General features: G+C 39.9%; 1 protein-coding gene across 1 annotated transcript in view; it reads right to left on the bottom strand.

Moving 5' to 3' along the window:
• Window positions 1–7,281: 7,281 nt before the first annotated feature.
• The window catches only part of TMEM135 (transmembrane protein 135), a gene marked incomplete at both ends in the record, with an annotated part of 183,680 nt that continues 166,169 nt past the window's right edge, over window positions 7,282–24,792 (bottom strand). Inside the window, 8 exons of the mRNA XM_082337150.1 lie at window positions 7,282–7,414; window positions 9,056–9,123; window positions 10,723–10,821; window positions 12,474–12,550; window positions 13,254–13,317; window positions 16,529–16,696; window positions 22,085–22,154; window positions 24,329–24,475. Of these exons, the coding sequence (XP_082193276.1) occupies window positions 7,282–7,414; window positions 9,056–9,123; window positions 10,723–10,821; window positions 12,474–12,550; window positions 13,254–13,317; window positions 16,529–16,696; window positions 22,085–22,154; window positions 24,329–24,475 (826 nt within the window). The remainder of the gene's footprint in view (window positions 7,415–9,055; window positions 9,124–10,722; window positions 10,822–12,473; window positions 12,551–13,253; window positions 13,318–16,528; window positions 16,697–22,084; window positions 22,155–24,328; window positions 24,476–24,792) is intronic.

Raw genomic sequence — 24,792 nt, 5'->3', positions numbered from 1 at the left:
TCATCAGGGCAGCTTTGTTCTGCATGTTGCAGATTGCAAATTGCGGGAGGCTGTTGGGCACATCTCTGATGGCAGCAGCGAGTCGGACTCAGTCCAGTTTGCTAGAACTGATCTAATCAGTCCCTGGTTGTCTCCAGCAGCTCCTTGAGAAACAGACTCCCAAATGTTCGAAGCAGCCTGCGGTGGTGAGTGGCCCTGGGCTTAATTATCTGGAGTTCGTTCTGGTGGGCCGCTGGTTTCCTGCCCCAATTTCAGCAGGCAGATGAAGGTGTTCTGCTGCTGGTCCCATCCAGAAAAACATGTATGAGAGTCGATGACTTTTGCTCCTTGTAAGCCTGCAAGCATGAAGTGGAGTTATCAAGTCACACACCAGCTTTTTCACTTCTCTGATATCCCCTGCATAAGCAACACTGCTTTGCTTTTGGGACCAACAGCAGGGACAGAGCTTACACTTCACTGAAGGTTGTGGCTGTGGGACTGACCGCCCTGACTAAAGAGGGTTGATCTCCAGGACACCTCCTCACTGTCAATATGACCCTGCAGAGGATTCAGCTGAACCGTTGTAAAAAAACAACTGGATTTCTGCATCACCCCTGGTATGTTGGCTGGGAAATCAAGGCCATGTGCATTCAAAGATGCAATCAAACCAAAATTTGATAACCCATCACAGAAGAACGTTTGGGTTGGCAGGCCCAACAGCAGTTGTGACAGAGCTTCATAGTCTCCTTCCAAATGAGACCAAGCAAAGTCCCATTCCAAGCCACCCTGACAAGATACATACGCATCTTGGCTGATAGCGGGGGAAAATGCATTAATAACAAACTTGGGGCTGCAGCCAAGAGGCCTAGATCAGCTCCGTGCAGAGGACCAGTGCACTCCCATAGGAGACTCCTGGCCAGGACGCCTGGAGTTTCCTTTACCCCTGAGGCAATATTCCCAGCATGATGGGGCCGACACAGAAAGCTGAGTAACAGAAAAATGGAGGGAACAGGTAATGGTGCAGGGACAGGACCACCTTTTTGGGGTGCACTACTGGAGATGAGGCTGGTGGAAATACACCTGGTTTCCCTGACTCCATAAGCCGGGAGCACTACCGGCATCAGCCAGGGCACCTTCTAGGAGTAGAATCTGCTTAAGCTTAAGCTTTGTTTGGTGTTTCCAGGTCTTACAGTGGAGGAGACGGCGAGCGCCTGCCCCACATTGCTGCAGAAGAGGCCAGACCTGGCCTCCGTACGGCCAGCGCAGTCAGCCGAGAGCTGCCCTCTCCCACCAGGCTACGGGCACCACCCAGAAGATGTCACGGGTGAACCAGGGGGTCACTTTCTGCCTTGGTTTCAAACTGTTTACAGGATATTATTTTTTTGTGTCCAAGGAGACGTAAGAGCATCTCAGTGCAAAATGGTTTGAGACGTTAAATCCGCTTGTGAATATAATCACAAGTGACCCAGGCTGGAAATGCCTGGTTTTGGTTTTGTTTTTTTTTTTTTTTCACAGCCAATAGACAATGAGCAAAACAACATTTCTGGGTTGTTCAGGACTCTTTTTTACGTTTGTATCAAAACGGTGCAAGTAGCAGCGTTTTAGTGAGACTCTATCACACCAGGTCTGTTCACCCCAGCCCAATCTGTCCCTTCTTGCAAGCTTTTACTGCCTGCAATGGGAAAGCAGGTCTTCACTCTTTAAAAGAATAGGAAAACACAGAAAAAAGCCTTGCTTTTGTCCCTGACCCTGCGTGATCAGGTCTTCTGTAACCTTCAAGCAGTCCTGGGAACAGTCCCATCAGCTCCTGCTCCGACAGCCAAAGCAGCGTTTTTTATGTCTCCGTTGTGGCAGCTGAGGGGAAAAAACATTGATTGGATTCCACCGGTGTGAGAAGATTAATCGTCCGCCTGGATTTCCAACCAGCCTCTTCCACCCTGAGTAAAGCCTTGGCATTAATATTTAAAATTCTTCTGACCTCTCTCTGTTTTAATTAGCAAGCGGAAAGCTCCCTGGCCTGCGCCAGGAAAAAAAAAAGTCCTTAAGATCAAAGTGGGCTCTAATTCACGTTTCTGCTTGCCGCGTTCAAAGGAGCCTGTTGGTAAAATGAGCGTCGTATTTGATGGAGATGGAAGGACATAATCCATCAGCTGCAAAAGGTGGGTGCTGTGTCCTGAGGGAAGCGATCCCGTTTCAATGTGGCCAAAGGCAAGGGGGAGCATTGGGTGATTTTGCCAGTACATCCACAATTTTAGGCTCTTTATGGAGGAAAAAATATCCTTGCCTCAAATATTACTGTAAATGTGTCTACAGGATAAATAAAACATTCAGGATCTTCTACTAAATAATAAGAAAACCCATGAAATTGTGTAGCTCAAGGGGAAGTGTCAAACGCTTCCATTGTATCCTCAGAGAAGTGCGAGAAAACGTATTTGTTTTGTAAAAGGAGGCGACTTGTGAAAGTGAGACCCCCCCCAAACTGAGTCACCTGCAAGTACCCCCCAGTGCTGATTCATCTGGGTGGAGAACAAGGGTCGAAGTGAGGGAAATAATGGCCTCCTTGGTGAGGGACTCACTGCTGGGAAACACGAATCTGGAAATGGAAACCTCCAGACCAGTATTTAGGCACGAAGCTATGGCCACCAAAATGAGTTCGCTGGCCCCAACTGCATTTTGCTACACGCCACCCTCTCCTTGGTCCTATGTTTCTTCTGCATCACGGCAAGGATTCATAATACTGATGCTGATATAGAGAGCCTGGGCCCTGTCTCTGCTCCATATTAAAAGTAGTCGTGGAAAAAAAATCCTAAACCAGGTAAAAGCTCAGTTTGAGCATCACTGATTTTCTTGCTCTCTGTCTTTTTGTGCCTTGCCAGTGCACACCCACCCCAGGAACACTTGTCCAGAAATACTTTCCTCTGGCAGAGTTGGAAATTGAAGCATTTTCACACAAGCTGTCCTGAATTTTTGTCTTGCCAAGTACAGGGCTGAGCTCAGACCACAGCAGACCTCTCTGCCTGGGATGTCACCAAGCATCTGGAATGAACCCCTTCCCATGTCCAACCACGGTGGCCTGGGCAAAAGGAAGGGAAACTCTCAAAGGAGAAGGGGAACAACCCAACAAGTTTTCTGAAAATTATTTTTGAGCCTTACTGACAGTTCTCAGAAATGTCCCACCCAAGATGGCTGCAGTGAACGGGACCCAGGCCTGCTATGAGAGGTGTGGGAAGCTACTAGGAGAACAGGTTGTCCATATTATGGAAAGCACCTTGGTTCTCATTGCGGTTGAGAAACCAAGGAACATGGAGGTTCTTGACCATGCAACAGAAACCTGTATTTTCTCAGAGCAGCCTTGCCTGGAGAGGTGTCACCTGCAGAAGGCAGAGCTTCTGCGATTGTCCTGGAGACCCAGGTGTGAGACAATACAAGGAAGCTCAAGCTTTTACCTTCAGCAGTGAAATTACCCCATCTACACGAAGCAGTTCTGATGTTTTACTCATCTTCCTCATGAACTGAGATGGCATTATCTATAAAAACTAAAAATGTGTCATTGTAGGCACTCTTTGCTTTTATTATTAGCTCTCTAAAAGCTCAACATTTCTACATGCCTTCATGCGCTCCCTGGTGGAAGTATCTACCACACATGAACCCAGAAAATCTGCACGAATCTCAGCCTTGTGCTAGATTTAAAATGATTCTGTAAAAAAAAAAAAAAATCCTCTCTTTTAGTGGATCTCAGTGGCAGATGTCAACACCTTCATCAAGGACTGGGAATAAGCGATGAAGGTCTGCAACGGGAGCAATCTCATACAGCCTGAAAATCAGCTGAAAGATGGCAGGCAAAGGATGTTAATGAGTATCCATCATAAAAGATAAAAGAACAACCGCAACCTTCACTTTGGGACTTTGTGCATATATCTTAGTCACGGCCAGAACGTCTTGCATCGGGAGGGGAAAACTCTAGATGGGACTGCTGAATTCTGCTGCTCCTAAAGCAGCTCTGCCGACCAAAACCCAAGGGTGGCAGCCAAAGCTGGGGTGCACAGAACACCCCTGCCTGATGCTCCCTCGGGAGCAGAGCTCTGGATGCCCTGTGAAGGCGCGGTTCTGAGGAGAAGCAAAAGGAGGCACCCAAGGGCTGTAAATGGAGCTTGTAAGACAGAAGGGAGGACAGGGGACAGCTGGCACTGGGCTGGGTAGAGGTGAGGGAGGGATGAAGAACGAAGAGGAACTGGGGCAAAAGGCTGCGATCTGACACAGGGAGCATGGGGGTCGGGGTGCAAGACGGGGACTACAGCCACAGAGAGAGCGAGATGCACAGTAAGGGCGGTGTGGTAAGAGCGGCAGGGATGGCGATGAACTCTCCAGAAGAGCAGTGCATGCAAACAACCTCAAGGAAAGGTGAAAAAATTGCCTACCACAGGCATATTTGCTCCCGACTCCTGGGAGCCACGGATGAGGCGGCAGCTCTCGGGTACGCCCTCCTGAGCCGAGCAAGATCTTTCTGCACAGCCTCCCTAAGGACACCCAAACCTCTACCAAAGAACTGTGCTATTTCAGGTTGACCCACTGCTTCCCACCACCTCCTGAGCAAGTCTCCCCCTGTATTCCTCTTTGCAAAATCAACTTCTTTTGCCAGAAGTTCAACGTGATCAAACAGATACCCATCATATGATCTAAAAAATAAATAGCTGTGCCACATCAGGTGGTAGGAAACGCTGCCATTTCAGTCACATGAGGTCCGACCGTCTGGCCACGTGACGGGCAGAGCTGGAGGAGGCGTGCAGCTTCTCACTGCCTTCATAACTGGCTATGTGGCTTTCTCTGTTTAAAAAAGAAACATTAAATAACGTCAACCCATATTGCATAATTACCCGTGGAAGCACAGGGCTGAAGTTGTCAGCTGAACTGCTTTGGCATTACGTCTTCACTTACACGGCGTTAGGACTCTATTTTGTAACAAATACGTACAATTTAAATGTTCGGTCACGTTCCTGGCGTTCCTTCACCGCCGAGTATTACTTCACTGATGACTCCAGATGGCTTATTAACAACAACATAGACAAAAAGTCACTTTTTCAAGCAGCAACTGTTTATTATTGGGAAAAACATTAGGACTTTATTGTTTTCTCTTACATATACTTGATTTGAATAAAAATAATTTAAGATTTTTTAATTTTTTTTTTATATTACATGAAAATAACTTGAAACAAGGACTGTGAATTTTGGAAGCAAGAAAACATAGACAAAACTGTTGTTTAGCTGCTGAGATGTAGTACTTGGATTTTTTTTAACTCAAATAGACAATCACAATTGTCATTCCAGTGAAAAAAATTAATCCATCTATAAAATATCTTGAAGTTTGAGAATGGTATATAGTTACACTAGAAAGTATTCATAATATAGTGTGAGTTCTAACATATTACCTAAAATATATAACTTCTCAGACTTTACAAGGTCAAATATTTTAGACCATATTCCAGTGGAAAAACACTCCAAACCTATCACAATCCTTTTAAAGTTCTTGTTGAATTAACTTTTATTTCCTTTTGAGGAATTTTAATATAATATTTCAAGCAATAAAATATTGCATACAAACTAGCTTGCAGAACTTTATTCACACCAACTTGGACAACCACTGTTTTAAAGGATGAAGCACCTTTAGTAACAGTGATAAAGCAGCACTGTTACAGTAGCTGATGAAGAAGCAGATTTTGTGCACAGATTGGTACGATTTTCATGACATTCCTGTAAATCTGATAAAAATTACTGTATATTCAGTAATAAGAAATTAAACTAATAGGAATTAAAATATGCTTAAGGCTGGAGTAGGATTACAGTGTTACAAGACAAAGATTCTCTTAATTAATCCAATCCATATCATCTGACAGAGACTTCCAATAAAACACTGATTTCTTTTTTCTTTTTAAAATACATGCAACCTACTGCAATTTCCATTCCCTGGCTTACCTCATCTCTTTTCAGTTGAATGTGAATATAGTTCATCTTTTCATTAACTTGTAGGGTAACAAACACCATTCAGCATCACCTGAATGGATTCTAACAAAAAAAAGCCCCAAAAATCAAAAAAAGCAATTACCACGTCAAGGTCTCACATTAGAATATAAACTATTATCTGCAGAAATATGCAGGGTAAAAATTAGATGGAATTTGCATAGGTAGTTATTTGCACTGAGTACCATGTTAAATTTAATGTAACTGTCCCAGTCGTGGCTGTCTGATGGACCGACGGAAAACCACTCTACTAAGTGCAAGGAAAAAATACTATTAATACAATCGTCAAAACTGCTCTCTTGTAACAGTCTAACCTCAGGGGTCAGTTCTCTTTTAAAGAAATGCTTGAAATGCTGGCTGGCGTTGCAGCTTGACAAACAATCCCATGCCATCTAAAGCGACAATGTCAAGCCCTTTAAAAATAAACATTTAATTTCAGCATATTTTCGGGGATTTTTTTTGTTTTGTTTTGTTCTTGGCTTTTTTATTTTTGTAACTGGCTGCTGTTTCCAGCACCATCTCAGAGGCTGGAACGTTTCATTCCTTCCTCTGCCGGTTTTGTCATTTTCCACTTGGCAGATACTGACCACCACACCCCGCTGCTCCGCACGGCGCAGCAGGCACCGGTGCCGCCGCCTTATTTTCCTTGTCTGTATCGTATCGTCAGTGGGATTTACAGCCCTGGAATGTGACTTCTGAATTAATGTGCATTTTCTTTTCCTAAGGAATGCCTTACTTTACAGCTATAGCTGTGTAAAAGCACTGTGATTTTATATGAGTGGGCGGTGTCTCTTTTAAGATAAATCAGTGATGCAATTTAGAAAGCCAAAGACGCATTTTCACCCAACTGCAATAGTTCTAAGATCAGGTAAAATTTTGGACCTAAACTATGCCATCTGTCTTCCTTTGTAAATTAAGAATTATTTTTAGTTTTACCAAGAAATATTCTACTGGTATGAACTAACGAATTTTTGAAATTATTATGCATATTTATGTTTTACTTCTCTTCTCTAAATATATTACTCATTTGTTTAATTCATTCAGGAATCTACCATACTGCCAACCAACTACAGTAATCCAGAAACATTTTCTGTGTATGGAAGGGGCTTAATCACTAAGCCACATCTTCCTGCAAAGCTTCAGTATTTTTGATTGGTAAAAAGCATTTCTCATTGAAATAATACTGAAGTGGAGCCCAAGCCCTCCTCCTTATATATGACTGTTAAGTTAATTAACTTTTCAGGACAAAACGCTGATCACATTCAATGACAAGATACACTATCATTTTCAAGACAGCTCCAGCGGTAGCTCTGGTGGTACAACCGTGTATCTTGGGTCAAGCTTAGGTGTGAAATCCTTGAAGTTCTTAGATGCTTCAGTACCAAATACATCTAAAACTTTCCTGTTCATGAGAGCAAACCTGAAAAAGAAGAGACATGAGAGAGTGAACAGATTATTAATTTACTTTTGAAAAAATAAAATTATTAAAAATTATTTTATTAAAAAAATACTAATTTATTTATAAAATTATTAAAATTCTTTCACTTCATGAAAGACTATCCAAACCTTTGAAATATAGGCTTCAGCCTGCACTGTTTAGAGACTGCAAGTTTTTCATCTTGGGCAATAAAGATTAAAAAAAAAAAATCTGACAAATCTGATTAATAATGCTTTGTGTAGATATACGTTATAGAACACAACTTGTGGAAAAGGGGAAAGGAGAGTCCCCTTCTACTTTTAATTTCACAAAAAACCTCAAACCAGAATATACTACTCTTCTTTCTCACCCCAGCCTCGCAAACTCTGGCCATGCCTGCCCAAGTGTGGATAACAATTTTACAGGTGTTGCAACTTATTTCCACCTCTTTAGTCTTCAAAATTGTTGAGTGAAAGACCTATGAAACATCAAAAGAATCTCCCTCTATGGAGAGAGTGTCAAAATTACTATTACAGAGATCTACTTCAGATAAAACAAATGAGCAGAATAGAATTTCTTTTCCCTCCTCTCTTTCAACTAAAGCAATCTTAGGGTTAGCACAAGAGGGAAAAATGCAGCCAAAGCTGGACATCTGCACTGACATCATCCCCTGTATCATGTTTGTACAGCCTCAGAGGTTGCCTGCAGTCTGCCTCCAGGCATCCCACGGAAAGCTTCCCACTACGTCTAGCGATGTATTCAGTCACCTCATGTCCCGCTAAGAGTGTACTGTGCCATGGGGAGTGTAGGTTCGACATGCTCCAGGGACTGGCCTCTGATTTCACTTCTATTTTTATAGTCTCGAGAGCTCAGTGTCACGACAAACGTTACCTTTTATAATCCCATTCATAAACTGACCTACATCACGATTTGGATGCCTTGTTTCTGCCACACAGTACCCTCAGTATAACAGTGTACACTTCACTAAATTGTATTTTTATAAATTAGTTACAGCAAAATCTATTTTAAAAGGTAAGCATTTTAGATCCCTGCAGCAAATAAGAGCAAAAATATCCAATAAGATACAACAGTGTAAATTTGTGATTATAATCAGTGAAAATTTTTCATTAGTTTTCCAAGAAAAAAAAATTCCTTTCCCAACTGAAATAGATGTCCTATAAAAGCCTGCTGAATCTTCAAAGTATTCTTAGGAAATACTCTGACATTTCTAGTAATGCTTTGAAACATGTAGGAATACCATGTTGTCAATCACTGTACATACTGAGTGATTTCTTCAACCTGTAGAGTTGTTTACTGGATTCTTCATATTCCACTGAAATCTGAAAGCATTCCACCCTCCAACTGAACTAAAGATAAAAAAGCCCTCAAGTAAAACACTCATCTGCTAAACAGTCTTAACTAGATTTAAGTCTTTGCTCCTGTCATTAGACTAAACCTAGCAGTGTCACTTCAGCAGCGAAGAACTTTAAGTGGACTCGAAACCATTTGAAAAGCAAAGTAAATACTCATGAAATTAGCCTGTACTTACTCCTACAGCTCTGCTGTTGACAGTGAATGACATAGAAAGTTGAATGTGATCAATGGCGTGTTTAGACAAGCTATAACATACTCCCAATTACATACCTGCCCTTCGTTAGTCGTAAAAGAAATTTCCAGTATGAAGGTCTCAGGTTCTGAACTTCCATGACAGCCTGCAAGGAGAGTATTCTGTCAAAGCCAGGTGACAGCGTCAGGCAAAAGCTTCATCTGCTACATTATGTTGCCAAAACCAGTGAAAGGATAGTTATCAAAATACATATTTTTTTTAATTTTATTTTTTTAAAATCATCTCATGATTCATGGACCAAAAGCAGCTGTGATCACCTGCTAAGGTCCAGCGCTGTCCGTAGACAAACCACTCACAGCTGAATTCGAGGCTCCATATGGCCACCACCAGCACAGACTGATATTCCCAGAAGACTATCTTTCAAAAGTGGTGGCAATTAACTCCGATCTCATTGCAGACAAAGCAACGATAATCCTTATTATTCCTGCATGTGTGATTTTGCACTTGTGGATGCCAAATTTACCTGCTATTTTATCCCCCACTCACTCTGCATTTTGTGATTTACCATTTCTTGTAGTCAGTCATCTTTGTATTTCATGTTACGTATCCTAAATAATGTTATATAACCAAAATGCTTGTCTTCTCTCTATTCCATTACTTTTCCAGGTCACTTATGAATATAGTGAGTAACAAACATCCCAGCATAGATCCCTTTGCTAACTTCTCCCTCCTTCCTCCCTCCTAAACCCAGTAATTTATTTCCAGTCCTGGGCTCCTTTTCCAACTAGTTATTAAGTAATGAAAAAACCCTTTCCTCTTTTCTCATATGAACTTTATTTCTGTTAGCCTCACACGATGGTCCTCGCCAATAGTACTTTGGAGATTTCAATGCTGCAGACCTTCAGGCACATCCCAAGAACTAAAATATCAGTACACTTTGATACTAGAATGAGAGATATTCCCAAATATATGGGAACTATGTGGTGGAGGAGTGGAACTGTCCTGTTAAGCACGAGACAGCAGAAGAGTGCTTTAGGGTCATTTTATATTCTCTTTATTGAGGGGTACAAAAAATACATATAGCTCTGGAGGTCCAGAAATCATTCAGTGGGATGTTTCAGCAGAAGGTCTAGAAATGGAGAGATGCAGTGGAATAGTAGAGTCATTTGGGTACCAGTGAAAAGGAGCTTTTCTAGCTCATGCAGCCGATGAAAGGACTGAGGGCAAAGGCACGTAATTGACTTGGAAAGTGCAAAACATGATAACTACAGCGTGTTTCAAACATAAAACTTCTGATTTTCTTACTAGTCTTTGCAGATTCTTTCAACTAGGCAACTTTAATTCAAGTTAGCTGAAAGTGAAAACTTCTAGTTGATTCAAAAAGCACAAAATATTACAATATATTGTTTGTCTCCTTGAGAAACAGTCTGTTCATATGGTTATGAAAGCCCACACATTTATGTTCATCTTCTTGGGCAATGCATTTTGAGATCGTTTCCAAAGAATTCAATGCTTTGTATAATGTAATCAGCTATAAGCATATCAGAAATTTGAGTCCTAGAAATGATCTTCCCACTGTGACACTCAAAAGCAGGATGCAGGAGCCCTGATTCACAGCATCTTGCTGGAATCACTACATCACACTATGTTTTCTCTATCACCATATCCCTGAACTCCTCATTTCATTCTACATTTGACTTAAACTAGAAGAACTTCATATTCTGTTAGAAGACAACATACTTACTGCCTGAAAGCATATCGATGTAGAAATGGCATAGATGATGCTGTCTGCATGAGGAAAATAAGGAACCTTCCCTGCTTCAATGCCTTTGAAGTACATAGTCTATAAAAATAAACAAAAAATGATGAATGAAACAAAACAAACAAAGTAAAAGTAGCTTTTTACTTTTTATTTATTTCACCTTTTCAAAGTAACATGTCAACATTACTAACCTATGCTCATATATTTTTGTGTATGTCCACAAATGTGACATTGGTTGAGATAGCTTACAGAAGTTATCCAAGATCAATAGAATAAGAGACTATTAATGTATAGAACAGGACCTAGCAACAGCTTGGGTGTTAAAAGGGTAGTATAGATCTTAAAGATAAAAAAGGGAAAGTTTGCTACGTTAAACTCTTCATTTTAAAAAAGCAAAAGAACAATGCAGTAACTATTCCAACAAAATGAATATTCACTGTTCTTAAACAGCTTGAAATCACGTACTTTTCTTTCTGAGAAAACATGTAAAGTTTATTTTCCTGAGCACAGCTTGACCTTCTAAAGCAGCACACGCCTCTTTGGTCAGTTACCCTTGGCTTGCGTAAGACGATAAAAGTAGTAAAAAAAAAAAAAAAAAAAAAAAAAGGAAAGAAAGAACACACAGCACTTTTTGTATTTCATTGCAGCCACAATGTCTCAAAGTCCAGAGAAAACCATCAGCAATACAAGATAATATTGATTTTTTTACAACTGGTGTTCTAAAAGCCAATATAGATAACTCAGGTTTGCTTTTATATAACCAATATGTGAACTGCTTTCAGAGCTTGATCTAGGATTACAAGGAGCAAGAATAAACAGCGTTCATCTTCCCTTTTTATGTTTAATTTTATGCTTAAAAAAAATAGTTCCTTCTTTTTATATTCTTTGAAATGAATTCTGCTCTGGTAATGGAGGTGGATAAATATCACTAGGGAATGAGGCCCCAAGGTCTGCAGGAGAAAGCTTTGTGATTCGGGGATGATGCATAATAAGAGAACACACTCAACTTATTCCAGTGGCGCTGTTGGGGAAATAACCATGACTAAGTCCCGATTTTATGGAAAAATAACAGTAAGAAATCAAAAGCTGGTTAGCAAAGTATAATCAACATACCCAAACTCTATGAACTTTTTTTTTTTCCCCCTGGGCTCCTATTTTTAACAAGTTCATAGAAATAATTCAAGCCTGAAAAATAGTAATTAGAACGAAGTTCATTGCAAAGCTGGGATTTCAATCAGTTGAAGTATACTGACAAACAACTCCAGCTATAGACTAAAACCTAAGCTATTTTGAGTTATCTTATAACTTAATGCCAAAATTAGGGAACAAAGGCAGGAAGTTAAGCCGTAGCTTTTGGCAATAAATCTGCAATTAAGGACTAGGTCTGATTTATGTTTCTGGCAGAATAGACATTCTTGGAACTTTCAGATTTAAAAAAATCTGCAAAAGCTACAAAGCAAAGGGCTATCCGGAGATTAAAAAAATTCATGGAGAATATACATGGAGACCAGTGGATAAAGAACTTTTAAAATGAGTCACAGAAAAGAAAATAAGAAAGAAATGAGACCACAGACCGGCACTGCCTCTTGGCACACACATACTGAAACACGCCACTGCCACACAACTTTGCATTATACTGGAACTGTCGGACAAAGCCTGGGAAGTTAATTTTCTTTTTCTGCCTTGAAAAAATAGATGAAATGAAGAACTCTGCTATGAGGGTAATATCTTACCTCTACTAGTTTGGACACCAGATACATAGAGATAGTAGTACTTTTGTAAAACATCATAGAAATGCCTGCTAGACACCCTGTAACAATTAGAAAACAAAAGTATTGTTAAGATTGTGATTTGTTGTTGCTGCTGCAGTATGTCAGCTCAACAGACACTGCACAAGATTATGCTTTCCGTTGCTACAACAAAGTTCAGTGATGTTTCTGTGCTGCCCATCAAAATATGGTTTATGTCATTAAAAAAAAGAGAGTTTTGAAACCCTGAAATAAATAGTTCAGTGCTCAGGAGCACAGCATCCAATTTCCTCTCTCACCCCACAAGGAAGAGAGACCTCTGAGGTTCCAGTACGTGATAGATGCACAAACCGCAAGGAAGGGCCTGCACCACCACACGTATTTCATGGCAAAAGGGTCTTTCTTCGGATCCAGTGGAGCCCATCCTTTCAAATGGGTATTCTGTCACGTATGGAAGAGTCAGTATTTGAACCTCACATCTCTATAGTTGGAAAATAAAGGACAAGTTCACATTTGTGCATACAATAATATATTGTCCTTGAAGCTGACCGTAAAAAACACACCATTTGGTTGAATTTGCCTTACAATTATCATTGCAACTCTTTATTTGAAGATACTTGAAACACCACTGCCACTTTGACACAACCTTGATGTACACAGTCCCATTTTCATCACAGAAGTCTGAAAAGGGAATGGGAGGACAGACAAGAGAAAAATTTGCAGAGTCCCAACAGAGGCAATATAAACTTCTTGTCATGGACTCACCAGCTACAAGTGCATGAAGCTCATCATCTAGGTTTCGTACCCAACGCAGGAAGCAACTAGTACCCTGCAGGTGAACAGAGAGCAGGATTAGCCCTAGTTTTTCTCTTTCATAACGCACAGACTGGAGATATTCCTCTGTAAGCTAGTAATATAGCACACAGTATGAATTAAGAGTGTAGTGTGATAATACCCATAATCCACAGTACCTGAAACATTTCAGTGTTTTAATTAACAGTTTACTGCTACCATTTTTTTCAGAATCAGAGAGCAGATAAATCTAATTTGAATACAAATCTAATTCCAAAACTAATCTTGAATTCACATCATCTTCATTTGCTGTAGTTGTCTAGACTCTTTCCCATGATAAAGTCTGTTTTCAACTACACACCAAACACCTTGAGATTTTTCCATACATCTAATAAATTCTGGAACCAGGAAAACACATTAATCTAAAAAGTTAGAACTGCATCCGATTAAAAGACACAGTGAAACGCATAATAACCTGCTTGTTGACACAGACAACAATACACAGCTGTTCAGGCCAGAATGGATGTAAGTAACTGTGGTTTAGGCTGCATTAAAATCTATTTCATTTGGATGACTGCAGGTTACCAAATGATCCAGATTGTTCCACATCTGCCACATCCTCTGCATTGTTTTTTCAACTGTTTTGGAAATCCACATTTTGTCTCCAAATTTTACCCCTGGTAAATTTGTTTGCTTCTAAATGGTTCGAGGTCTACCTAGTAAGGCCCAATCCAGTGCTGATGGCACCAAGAGAACATTATGTAATTCAGTATGACAGACGGCTGATGTCTACTTCGAGATATGTGTGTCAGCCTCTTAATCCATCTTATGTGTGCTTTTCATGGAATCAAAGAATGATTTATGTTGGAAGGGACCTCTGGAGATCATCTGGTCCAGCCTGAAGCAGGTCTAATTAGAGCAAGTAGCTCAGGAACATGTTCAGTTGAGTTCTGAGCATCTCCAAGGATGGAGACTACACGGCCTCACTGTTCCACGGCAACCTGTTCCAATATTTGGCCACCCTCACATGAAAACATATTTACTTATATTTCTTTGGACTCTCCTATATTTCAGCTTGTATCCATTGCCTTTCATCCTATCACTGCACACCTCCAAGACGTGTAGGTAGCAATAAAATCTTCCTCCAGCTTAAAACCCAGTTCTCCCAGCTTCTCCTCACACTTCATATGACCCAGTCCTCAAATCATCTTGGTGGCCCTCAGGTGAACCCACTCTTGAAAAAGACATTAAAATTAAAAGAAGAAATGAAGTAATAGCTGTGTCCAAAAATGGACACAGTACCACAGATGTGATCTCACTAGCTATTTTAAAGTGCACATTTTTAATAAATAAATTCCTTGCAAAGCCATTGATACATTGCAATTATGACAGTCAACTTTCCTACTCAAACTTGTAAAGTAATTTAAAAAAGGAAACCAGGCTACCATGGCCAACTTATTTTCTGCAAAACCATGTTTGCTGACATTAATTAACAGTAAGGGGAACACAAAATCTTAATAGTACAGCTACTACAAACCTACAAAGACATTTTGGACTGCTTTGAGGGACAAGATAGATAGACTTTTTTTAAAAGCAGTCCATAAGGCAATTCCTTTGGGTTCAAAATACATGGAATCATAGAATCACAGAATCATAGAACCGTTAAGGTTGGAAAAGACCTTTAAGATCATCAAGTCCAACCGTTAACCTAGCACTGCCAAGTCCACCACTAAACCATGTCCCTAAGCACCACATCCACACGTCTGTTAAATACCTCCAGGGATGGGGACTCAACCACTTCCCTGGGCAGCCTGTGCCAGTGCCTGACAGCCCTTTTGGTGAAGAAATTCTTCCTAATATCTAACCTAAACCTCCTCTGGCGCAGCTTCAGGCCGTTTCCTCTCGCCCTATCACTTGTTACTTGGGAGAAGAGACCAACCCCCACCTCGCTACAGCCTCCTTTCAGGCAGTTGTAGAGAGCAATAAGGTCTCCCCTCAGCCTCCTCTTCTCCAGGCTAAACAACCCCAGCTCCCTCAGCCGCTCCCCATAAGCCTTGTGCTCCAGACCCTTCACCAGCTTCGTTGCCCTTCTCTGGCCACGCTCCAGCCCCTCGATGTCCTTCTTGTAGTGAGGGGCCCAAAAGTGAACACAGGACTCGAGGTGCGGCCTCACCAGTGCTGAGTACATACTTAATAAACTATAAATAAAGGTCATGAGTATCTATAGAAGTAAATTACACTTTGCAATTGGAGCTTTTAAAAGACATCAAAATAATTTCAGCTTTTGCAATTGAAATACGTTTTTCTCTAAAGGCTCTTTTCTTAAAGTTTGAGCAAAAATTTAATTTTCAAATAAACTCTGAACAGCCCATTTGCACTTTGCCATCAAAAATTTTAAACTCTGTAACCTTACAAATTCTTGTCTCTCAATCTGACTGCAAGTCAAGTGAAATGCTGTTTTGCTTACAAATAACACTTGTTTTTTTAATTTTCAGTAAGTAATATTTTCCCTGAATAACACAGAATTATCTTAAGTTTGCAGAGCAAGAAAAGTGGCAGTTGAAAAATGACATGTGCAATTAAGAATATAAAAGTGCAAAAACCACTTCAGCACTGCACTATGCAATATATTCTCCCTTCGGGTGTGTGCTTTGTCACATTCTCTTTTGGCATAAATAAACATAATTCGATTAATTCCAACAATGCTGTATGAATGCGTATCAATTCGCAAGCTGTCATCTTATAATAGCGTAGAAGGGTAGATTTCCAAGCAGTAAGTGCAATGTCTCCTCAGCTGCACATGATGTATGTTCTGCAATCTCCTGCTATTTAGCATCAAGTAAGAATTCCAGATATTTGAGCCAAAAAAGTCTGCAAATGGCTTCTCTCTGGCAACACTGCTGCTACTGCAGTCACTACTTGTGTCTGCAGTAAGATGTTTTTGTGTAACAGCAAATCCCTTCGAAATCTGAATTCACTTTCTGTGAAGTACTCCCTATCTCCTGATCCTGATACCATGCTGCAAAATTCATCTGGTTTATTCAGAAACGGTAGAAAAAACACACAGAATGGAAGACTAGTTTTCTATTTACAATTTGATTACCGCAATATGATAGAATTTGTTGGTGACATGCTGTGGCAAACAGTATCAGTAATATTAAAGGGCTAGACTTTTTAGCTCTTCGTGATACTCTGAAAAGTAAAATAAAAAACATGGCATTCGTCGTTTCTGTATGTTATAAGCTTACTTTGTATATACTGACGAAAGATCCCAGAAAAGCTCCAAGCTGGAAATTTTCCTTATTGTAGAAGAGAGAAAGCAGCCGGGATGGTTCTGTAAACAGATGCCGGAACGTGGATGGAATCCGAAGGCAACACTGGATCAGGTAACCGATGCTAAACATCCTAATGAAGCCCTAGAGAAAAGAAAGAAAGATTCTGTGGTAAGAAACCACTAATTCAGAAAAAGGAAAAGCAAAAACATCTCCAGAAGTACTTATTTTTTGACACTGAGCAGTATAAAACCCACTCTGCAGATACTATGTAAAATGCATCCCCATCTTAAAACTCAAAATCAGTTTTCTTTTTCCTGATTCCCCTGTAAAATAGCAAACGCAATAAAATCATAGACAATTGACTCTCCTTTAATTTCTATGAATATCTGAAAGGCCTCAAGGGACAAACTCTACTTCTCTTCTGCTCCAAAATTCTGTCCTTTGAAATAATCCTGATGACTTCATTTCCAGGTTACTGACCAGCTTTTAACCACAAATGGGTATATAGAGGAAAGTAATGCGGTGGAAAAAAAGAGCACTTCTACACTCAAATGTCTGGAGAAAGCACTAAGGGAGGAAAAAGTCCACAAAAAATAAATTTCAGAAAGTGTGAGAATTAGAAATTGACCCTGATGGTTTGGCACGTGCTCACACACCTTCCCTCAACCAAACTGGAGGCTGAGTGATGCCTGCAGCAAGAGAAAGGGCGAAACTGGAAGGGAAATTATGTGCAGAGCTACTGAGAAAGGATAACATGGGTTCCAATGATTTTTTCTTACTACTCCACCTTGGATACAGATCAGCTTTTTTATACCATGTCACAAAACCACACTGACCTTTCCTTTCCAAATTCTTCTCCCCAGTTTCTTATAACTTCCTCCGAAGCTTCCAACCATTATTCTTACCCTATGGCTGAACTTCTCTAATCATTCTGAATAAAACCTATCCGTTTTTTGGTTGGAAGGTGCCTCATCTGAAAACTATCTGTGCATTCACCATTGGCAAATAAGACAGGCACCCATTGCTCATGATTTCTGTTGTTCATTTTTCAGAAGATACTCAGGGACCCCGGGACAATTCCAGTTACAGGGACAACTGGCAGAGGGTTTGACCGAGCAACCTTTGAAACTCGGAAACTCAAACCATTTTTGCCTCCTACAGAACTTTATAATGCATCATAAAGCTCATAAAATTTTATTGTGGTTAAACATCCAGTAATAAACTCTTCCTGAAGCAATTACTCTTCCTGCTACTCAAGAAGTGGTTTATGAGAATCAAGTGGAAGAAAATATATTGTGTCATCCAATGATCCAGTAGCTATGAATGAAAAATTTCCACTTCTTCGTCTGCTGCTCTTAAAGGTATGTAAATTGTACATACTGAACAGCTAACGACCCAGTGTTTTCTGATCATGTAATGAAAATGCCTACTGAAAGGCATGCAAGGTAGGCAGAGATGTAAATGCACTGTGAATTTTGTGTAGTTAAAATATCAAAATTAAGAGGAACATATACTCACCCCTAAAATTAAGAGGTACCCTAGTGTGAAGTACATACCCCTTGTCTTCCAAGAAAATTAGATGATTACAATACTATTATATAAAAAGAAAGTCCTAAAACCAGCAGCTATGAACAAAGCCTAAAACGAGAACAAACAACAGTATGGTATGTTTGACGTTTTCACCCAGCTGTAGGAAAGGTTACTCTGACGGGCTGAGGAACACTGCATTAGGAAACACTTAAGTTCCAACTGGAAACAGTCAAATATATCCATGATTTTATTTTTATGAGTCACCTACTCAGAAGTGCTGAACTGAAGGACTGAGGCTTAGTTTTGATGTGCACCAAACAGCAATAAGTAGTGCACAAAATCTTTCTATTTAGCTGATTAAATCAACCAGGTGAATCTATATCACACTTAGAGGTGTTTTTCAGAGTCACAGAAAGTATTACATCTTATAATCAATGCACAGTATTGTAGCTTTTCTCTTCCATAAAAAGACCTCAAATGATAAGGGAGGTAGAAAACAGCAGAGTATATGCAGGACACTATAATAAGCACGAGTGAGTGAAGAAAACTCTGCTAAGAGCCATTTCTCCAGAGATTTTGAGTTGGGACTCAGATCAGCCAGAAGTAGCAGCACACTGAAACTACGTATCTGCAAAACTCATTGAATAAACCTTTTTTTTTTACCTTTTGACAAACAGATTTCTGAAAAAGTTAATAATACAGTTAAGATATTGGCTATAACTCAAATTCAGAAAAGCATGTGTGTGCACATAAAGAGAGTTTGGTACCGTACCAAAACTCAGTCAACCTGTTGCAACATATTAGGAATTAGTTAAAATAATTATTTAAAATAAATTAGTTAAGATATTTAAAATTCGTTCTGGGTATACGGTTACCCATGTTCCTTCAAGAGACAGAATGCAGAGATTACAATAATCAGAAAATAATCTTATATTCTTTTTGGTCATCCTAGTCATTAGGTAAGTTATGAGGGTGATCTGGTGTCATCCACAGCATCAGCAGAAAAAAAGGACAACTGGACTACTACTGCTGGCCAATGTCTCCTCATTGTGACCAGCTGAATAACAGAAGAGGAAAAATATTGTTTGACTGTTTCTGGTAGCTCTTTTCAGACATTCGCAAACCCAAAGCATTTTAAGTATTTAAAACTTGAAGGGAACTCTATGAAATCAGGTGGTATGTCATTACTAAATGTTACATAAAAGCTACCACGGATTCTGCCAACTACCTAATGTGCATTTAAATGTAAAGCAGGAGAAGAGGAGCATGCAATGACAACTAAAGCACAGATATGATAACGAGAAGACGAGATGTTCAAGGGTAAGGGAAAATATAGCACGAAGGGAAAATTTTGGCAATAAGCAGCTCATCAGATCACTATCAGATTTGAAAGCTCCCCTACAGATACGGAGTTACAAAAACATGCTCAAATCATGTCAGCTGACAGTTATTACTGATCGACTCCAGGAATGGCCACGGAGAGAACTGAAAATGCTTTAAGAATTTTGGGTCTTCAAAAAGCCAAACACATAAAAATAAAATTTTTCACTCATGTTTTAACTTAAAAAAGTCACAGAAAAGGCAGGAAGTTCAACGATCTGGCTGCCACTTCAGTGATACTTCCTTGATTATATTATTGTAGTCAAGAATAATTTAGACTAAAATACTATACAAGACTGGTACAAGAATGAAGTATAGTTCAAATGCACAACTGGTTTCTCTAATGAGAGAACAGCCTTATAAAAATGTCTTTTTTTTAATTATTATTTTTAGTCAGACCAAGACTTAGCTCAGCTCCATTATCAGTTGGGATTTCTTCTCCCCTCATCCCTTTTCGAGGTTATACGAAATGTGAACAAAATGATGCTGAATGAACAACTGAGGAGGAGAGAGACTCCTGAATATCCCCTTTTTGATGCTCCTGTTCTTTTCATCATTAACACATCTTCCTACTCACCTAAAAAAGGACAGAGAGAGTAGTGTAGGGATGGTCTACTGCAATCTGAGGAACTCACAACCTGGAATCAGATTTGGGTCACTCCACTAGAGTGACTGAACAAGACTAACTCCTATTTCTTGGTCTCCCTTCTATTTTAAAGGCATTTCAAGCTCATTATACTCCATAACGGTCAGATCAGCTCTCTCTTTACCCATGAAGTCACACACACAATCATTCTTCCAGCAGATTATGACAGTTTTCCATGGAGAAGAGGCATCAGTTCCATTATGAGTACTCTAACAGAATCCTTACTTGTTTGTTCTAACTGTGCCTGTAAAATAATACAGTGTTATGAGGGTACTTACAGATTTGACTGCTGAGCATGCAAGCACAGAATGCATAAGGATTTTCTGTGAGATTAATAAATAAGCTCAGGAAGCAAGTCTGGACTAACAGCAGTTAAGAGTTAATTACTGTAAAATACGCCTAAATAACGAAAGACAGCACTTTATGTAAAAGTGCAGCAGACTGAAGTTATAGCAAGGCACCCATGTAAAAAGATGCACACTAGGAGATACTACCCTCAGCAGAGATCTGGAAATGCAGCATATCAACCCATAAAATCACTTCTGCTTAATTTTAATCTTTGTTTTGAAGATAATATTCACTGCAGTCTTGGACATTGATTCTGAAGGCCAGACACTGATATCTACGGGGAAAACACAGAGTACTCTGCAAATGAAGGCACAGGGAATGTTTGCTCCCCAGAGGGTGCTGACCAAACGTAAGCACTCAGGAGATGGGAGACAAAGCGAGCCAGGAGGCACTGGACAGCAAACTTACTGGGCAAGGCACTGAACAAGCACAAAGCAAAAGGACAGTCTGTGTCCCCAAAGATGTTATGCCTTGAAGAAAAGAGCCCATGAATGAAACATTAAGTGGACCAAGATAGTGGCGAGAGGTTGTAAAATCGTAATTTTAATCTGGGTTCTGTTAAGTATATGTCATACCTACAACAGAAAAGTGATACCACTATCCTGAACTATTTGTGAATGCTCTACTGCATATTCTCGTCGTAATTCAGCAGAACACTTAAGCACCATCTCAAATCCTATCAACTCCAGCACAACTTATATCCACGTTACGCGGTGGTACGCTAATATATTGCAGTGTAAAAAGATTGTGAATACAACACAAAATGACATTGTCAATAAACATACATGAATAAATGTGCTAGATCTCTTGATGCTAAATTTAAGCATAGCTCTTCTGAGATAACATTAACTGTATATAAAATCTTAATTTAAAAAAGTTATTTTTGAAAAGTAATATATTGCAAAAGCATCTGAAGATACTCAAATCCATTTTTGCTGCTCCATAAATAAAACCGGGTAAATTATTAAGTGATTGAGATCTTCTGGAGTCTTACCAACTCCTAAAACAGGCATAGCAGGTGGTACCACCTGTGCCAACACAACACCAGCCACAACGAATCTCTACACAGTATTCCTCTGAAAAAAAATGCGCTGATCACACGAATCACGGAGGATGAATTACACCACTGGACGTAAACAGCTCTTCCTGGGCGCAGCAACTGTGACCAATCTCTCATTACCCTGAGCCCTTAAAATAAATGAACGGAGGAGGGAGCCCAGCGCCCGGCAGCAGCGTGCCAGACCCGCGCAGCTGCACGTGCGCCAGGGCTGCGCCGCCTGCCGCAGCAGCACATTCCAGGTGCTTTAGTTAGGGTGGAGCCACAAGTGGGCCCAGCCGTGAAGTGCATCACATAGTTAAACAAGTTCCTTGCTCGCTAGTCCATTTTTTCCCACACGTTTTATGTTATTCATTCACTCCAGCTAATCTGAAAGACCAGAGAACTTTAACCCCACCACCACCCCGCCCTAAATTGAGAAAATCTGTTTTCAGGCTTGTCACATTTTCAATAGAAGAAGAATGAGTAACAGGCTCCTTTCTCACTTCCTAAGTATATGCTTTTTCTGACTAAAGACTTGTACCCTGTCTTTGCCAGAGTTTGTCAAGCTAACCTTTTCTGCACTTACTTTAATACAATATGAGATGCAATTATCTCCATAGTGTTTACAGCATCTATGCCTTGGGCCATGTTTGCACCTGCAAAAAGCACAATGAAAAACATATTAACTCATAGCTGTTTTCAGCGTCATCGACAGGAGACTTCATAAATTTTTCTTGCCTAAAAATACATAAAGTGCTATTTTCCCACCATTCATTCTCCCCATTACCCACTGAAGGGCACTGTGAACTTTTATGATGCCATAAAAGGACAATAAAAACTAACAATACTTCAGTTGTACAGCAAGAAGTGTCTGCACACTTATTTGGATCCAACCTCTTGCCATGCTACACATTAAATACAAAATTAAAGAAAAATTTTCTGCTGTGGTCAACAGGAAGAAGTGATGTGACCCTTCCCGGTCTGTCTCTGCTTTGTGGTTCTGGAAGGATATTTGACCAAGCATCCATTATCTGTGTCCCTACATCTTTCATACCATTGTCAGGTTCACTGGAGGGCAATGCAGGACATACAAATGCACAGAGATACCTGTGAGACTTCTCTCAATTACAAGCCTTTCACTTCTGAGCTGTTTCTTCTACTGTGTTGATTTTTATGTAGCTCTTACTTTGGACTGAGAATTTGAGCTTGAGCATTTAAAACAGACTGGCTTGGGATGGTGGGACACATGAATTGTACAGTTGTTAGCCCTGCATTATGTAGAATTAAAATAAGTAATGTCATACCAGGTCTGAACATTATATTTTGCTATAGCCAAGTCTTTAAGTTTTAATGCAAAATAAATTACACAATTTATATACTCTGCCAAATATCTTGGAAGTTTTGAATTGTGTACTATGAAGTCTAATGGCCATAAATCATCTGTGAGGTCAGTTTATGTAGCAAAAATTGTAATGAGAATGTGATCAGGTTACAGGCATTTAGACGCAATTATACTGAAAAGAACCATATGGAAGAGAAACCTGTGAGAGCATTGGGACTGAATATCGAAAGTTTTCTGAAGGTCTGAGTCGGGAGTTTCAAAACCTTAAAGAACAAACTCTCTTCTCCACACGTAGTCCCTTGATCCTTGTATTTAACGAACAGTGGAAGAGCTATGAACTATATCTAGCAAACTGAATAAGGGGTATTTAAGGCAAAATAGGTATAAGCAACTCAGCTGAAAGAATCTGCGTATGGCTGGAGCTGTGTTCTCCTTGTAGGTCTTTTCTTGTCTAATACAGTTGTGCCTGAGAAACCACTGCTGACTTCCCTTATATTTTTCAATTAAAAACCACAGCAAAACATAGGAAGCTGCCGCGTGATGTAGGTCACTTCATTTTTGTGCATTATCTGAGCAAATAAGATAAGCCACTACTTTGAGAACACAACACACTTGGAAGACTTGTTTCTCTCCTGCATGTCAGCAGGTAAAGATCTGGTCATAAAACTGTTCCTGGAGAGGTCAGTGGAAGTGAAGATTCACAGGTGTGGTATGAACAGACCCCTAGTCCATTTTTTATTACATCTTCCCTGTAAATGAATGACTCCTTGTGGTACCCAATGTGCCTGAAGCAGACAAATCAAGCACAGCAGAAGTACATCATCTGAACATATTAGCCTGAAAAGCTATCTGATGTCATTTCTTTAAGCTTATACTAAAGGACAATAGATTGGATCCTGTAGACCGGGAGGGAACCTATCTTACCTTGCTTCAGATGTCTAGATCAGACCTTGTGCAAAACAGTTGTAGACTCACTCCTTGCTTCGCAATTTCCTATTTCCTGACAGAGGAGGTAGGCCAGGTGCTACCAATCCTGTTCTTGTTCTCCTTTATGCAATACAGGGATGTAGGTCACCAAACAGATGATGTTATGGTCACTTAAGGTGACCTAAGTAAGGTCTGCTGCTGTGCAATTTCCCCTCCTTAATATCACTACTAGCACCAGCAGAACCATGCCATGAGCTGGTTTTGCTGAACACTGCAGAAAAAGCAACCACCACTCTGCCACTCAGAATTGATTGAATTTACTCTCCCTTGTTAGACAAATGCACGTTGCAAGTCATTGCTATGACATACGGGTCTTAAATTTTGCTTTCATTAGAGGTCATCACTTGTCACTGCTAAGTACCCAATAAAAACGAAATGCAAAACACTTAAATGCAAAGCAAAAGTCTTATAAAACATTGTCAAATACAATGAAACAAATCATTAAAATGAGCTAAGTAAGAATGATTCACTTTGTTTTTTCTTTTGTTTTCTTTGACTCACACTTTGTCCATGAGCTTTTTTGTTAGAGACAGTATGTTCATTGGCTGCGATACTTTTTCACAGTGCTTTATCGTTCTATCTATTTTTGAAAACGCTGCTTCAGGTGAAAATGAATGAGTGGGGATTTCTTCTTTCCCTACAATGAACCTGAAAGAAGAAACAAAACAGAGCAAAACAACAATTATATAAATAACTCAAATAAATATATTAAGCCCAATAAGTCTCTAAAGTCTTTAAGACAAGCTTGAAGTTATTACCCACAGATCTGCAAAAGAAAATGCATCCTATACAGCTGCCAAACCTTGTATCTCTTTGAAAAGACCAACTAACTGACATATATTTAATCTTCAGATAATGGTCACAATTGCTGCCAGGAATTTTTTTTAAACTAGGAACAAAAACATTACTGGGGAAGTCCATCTCTCATACAAAGCAAGAACACCAAATAAGAAAATAAAAAGGCA

The sequence above is a fragment of the Platalea leucorodia genome, assembly GCF_965183815.1.
Source record: "Platalea leucorodia genome assembly, chromosome: 2".
In the NCBI taxonomy this organism is placed as follows: Eukaryota; Metazoa; Chordata; class Aves; order Pelecaniformes; family Threskiornithidae; genus Platalea; species Platalea leucorodia.
Note: the sequence above shows the minus strand (reverse complement) of the source record. Positions and strands in the feature narration are given on the sequence as shown.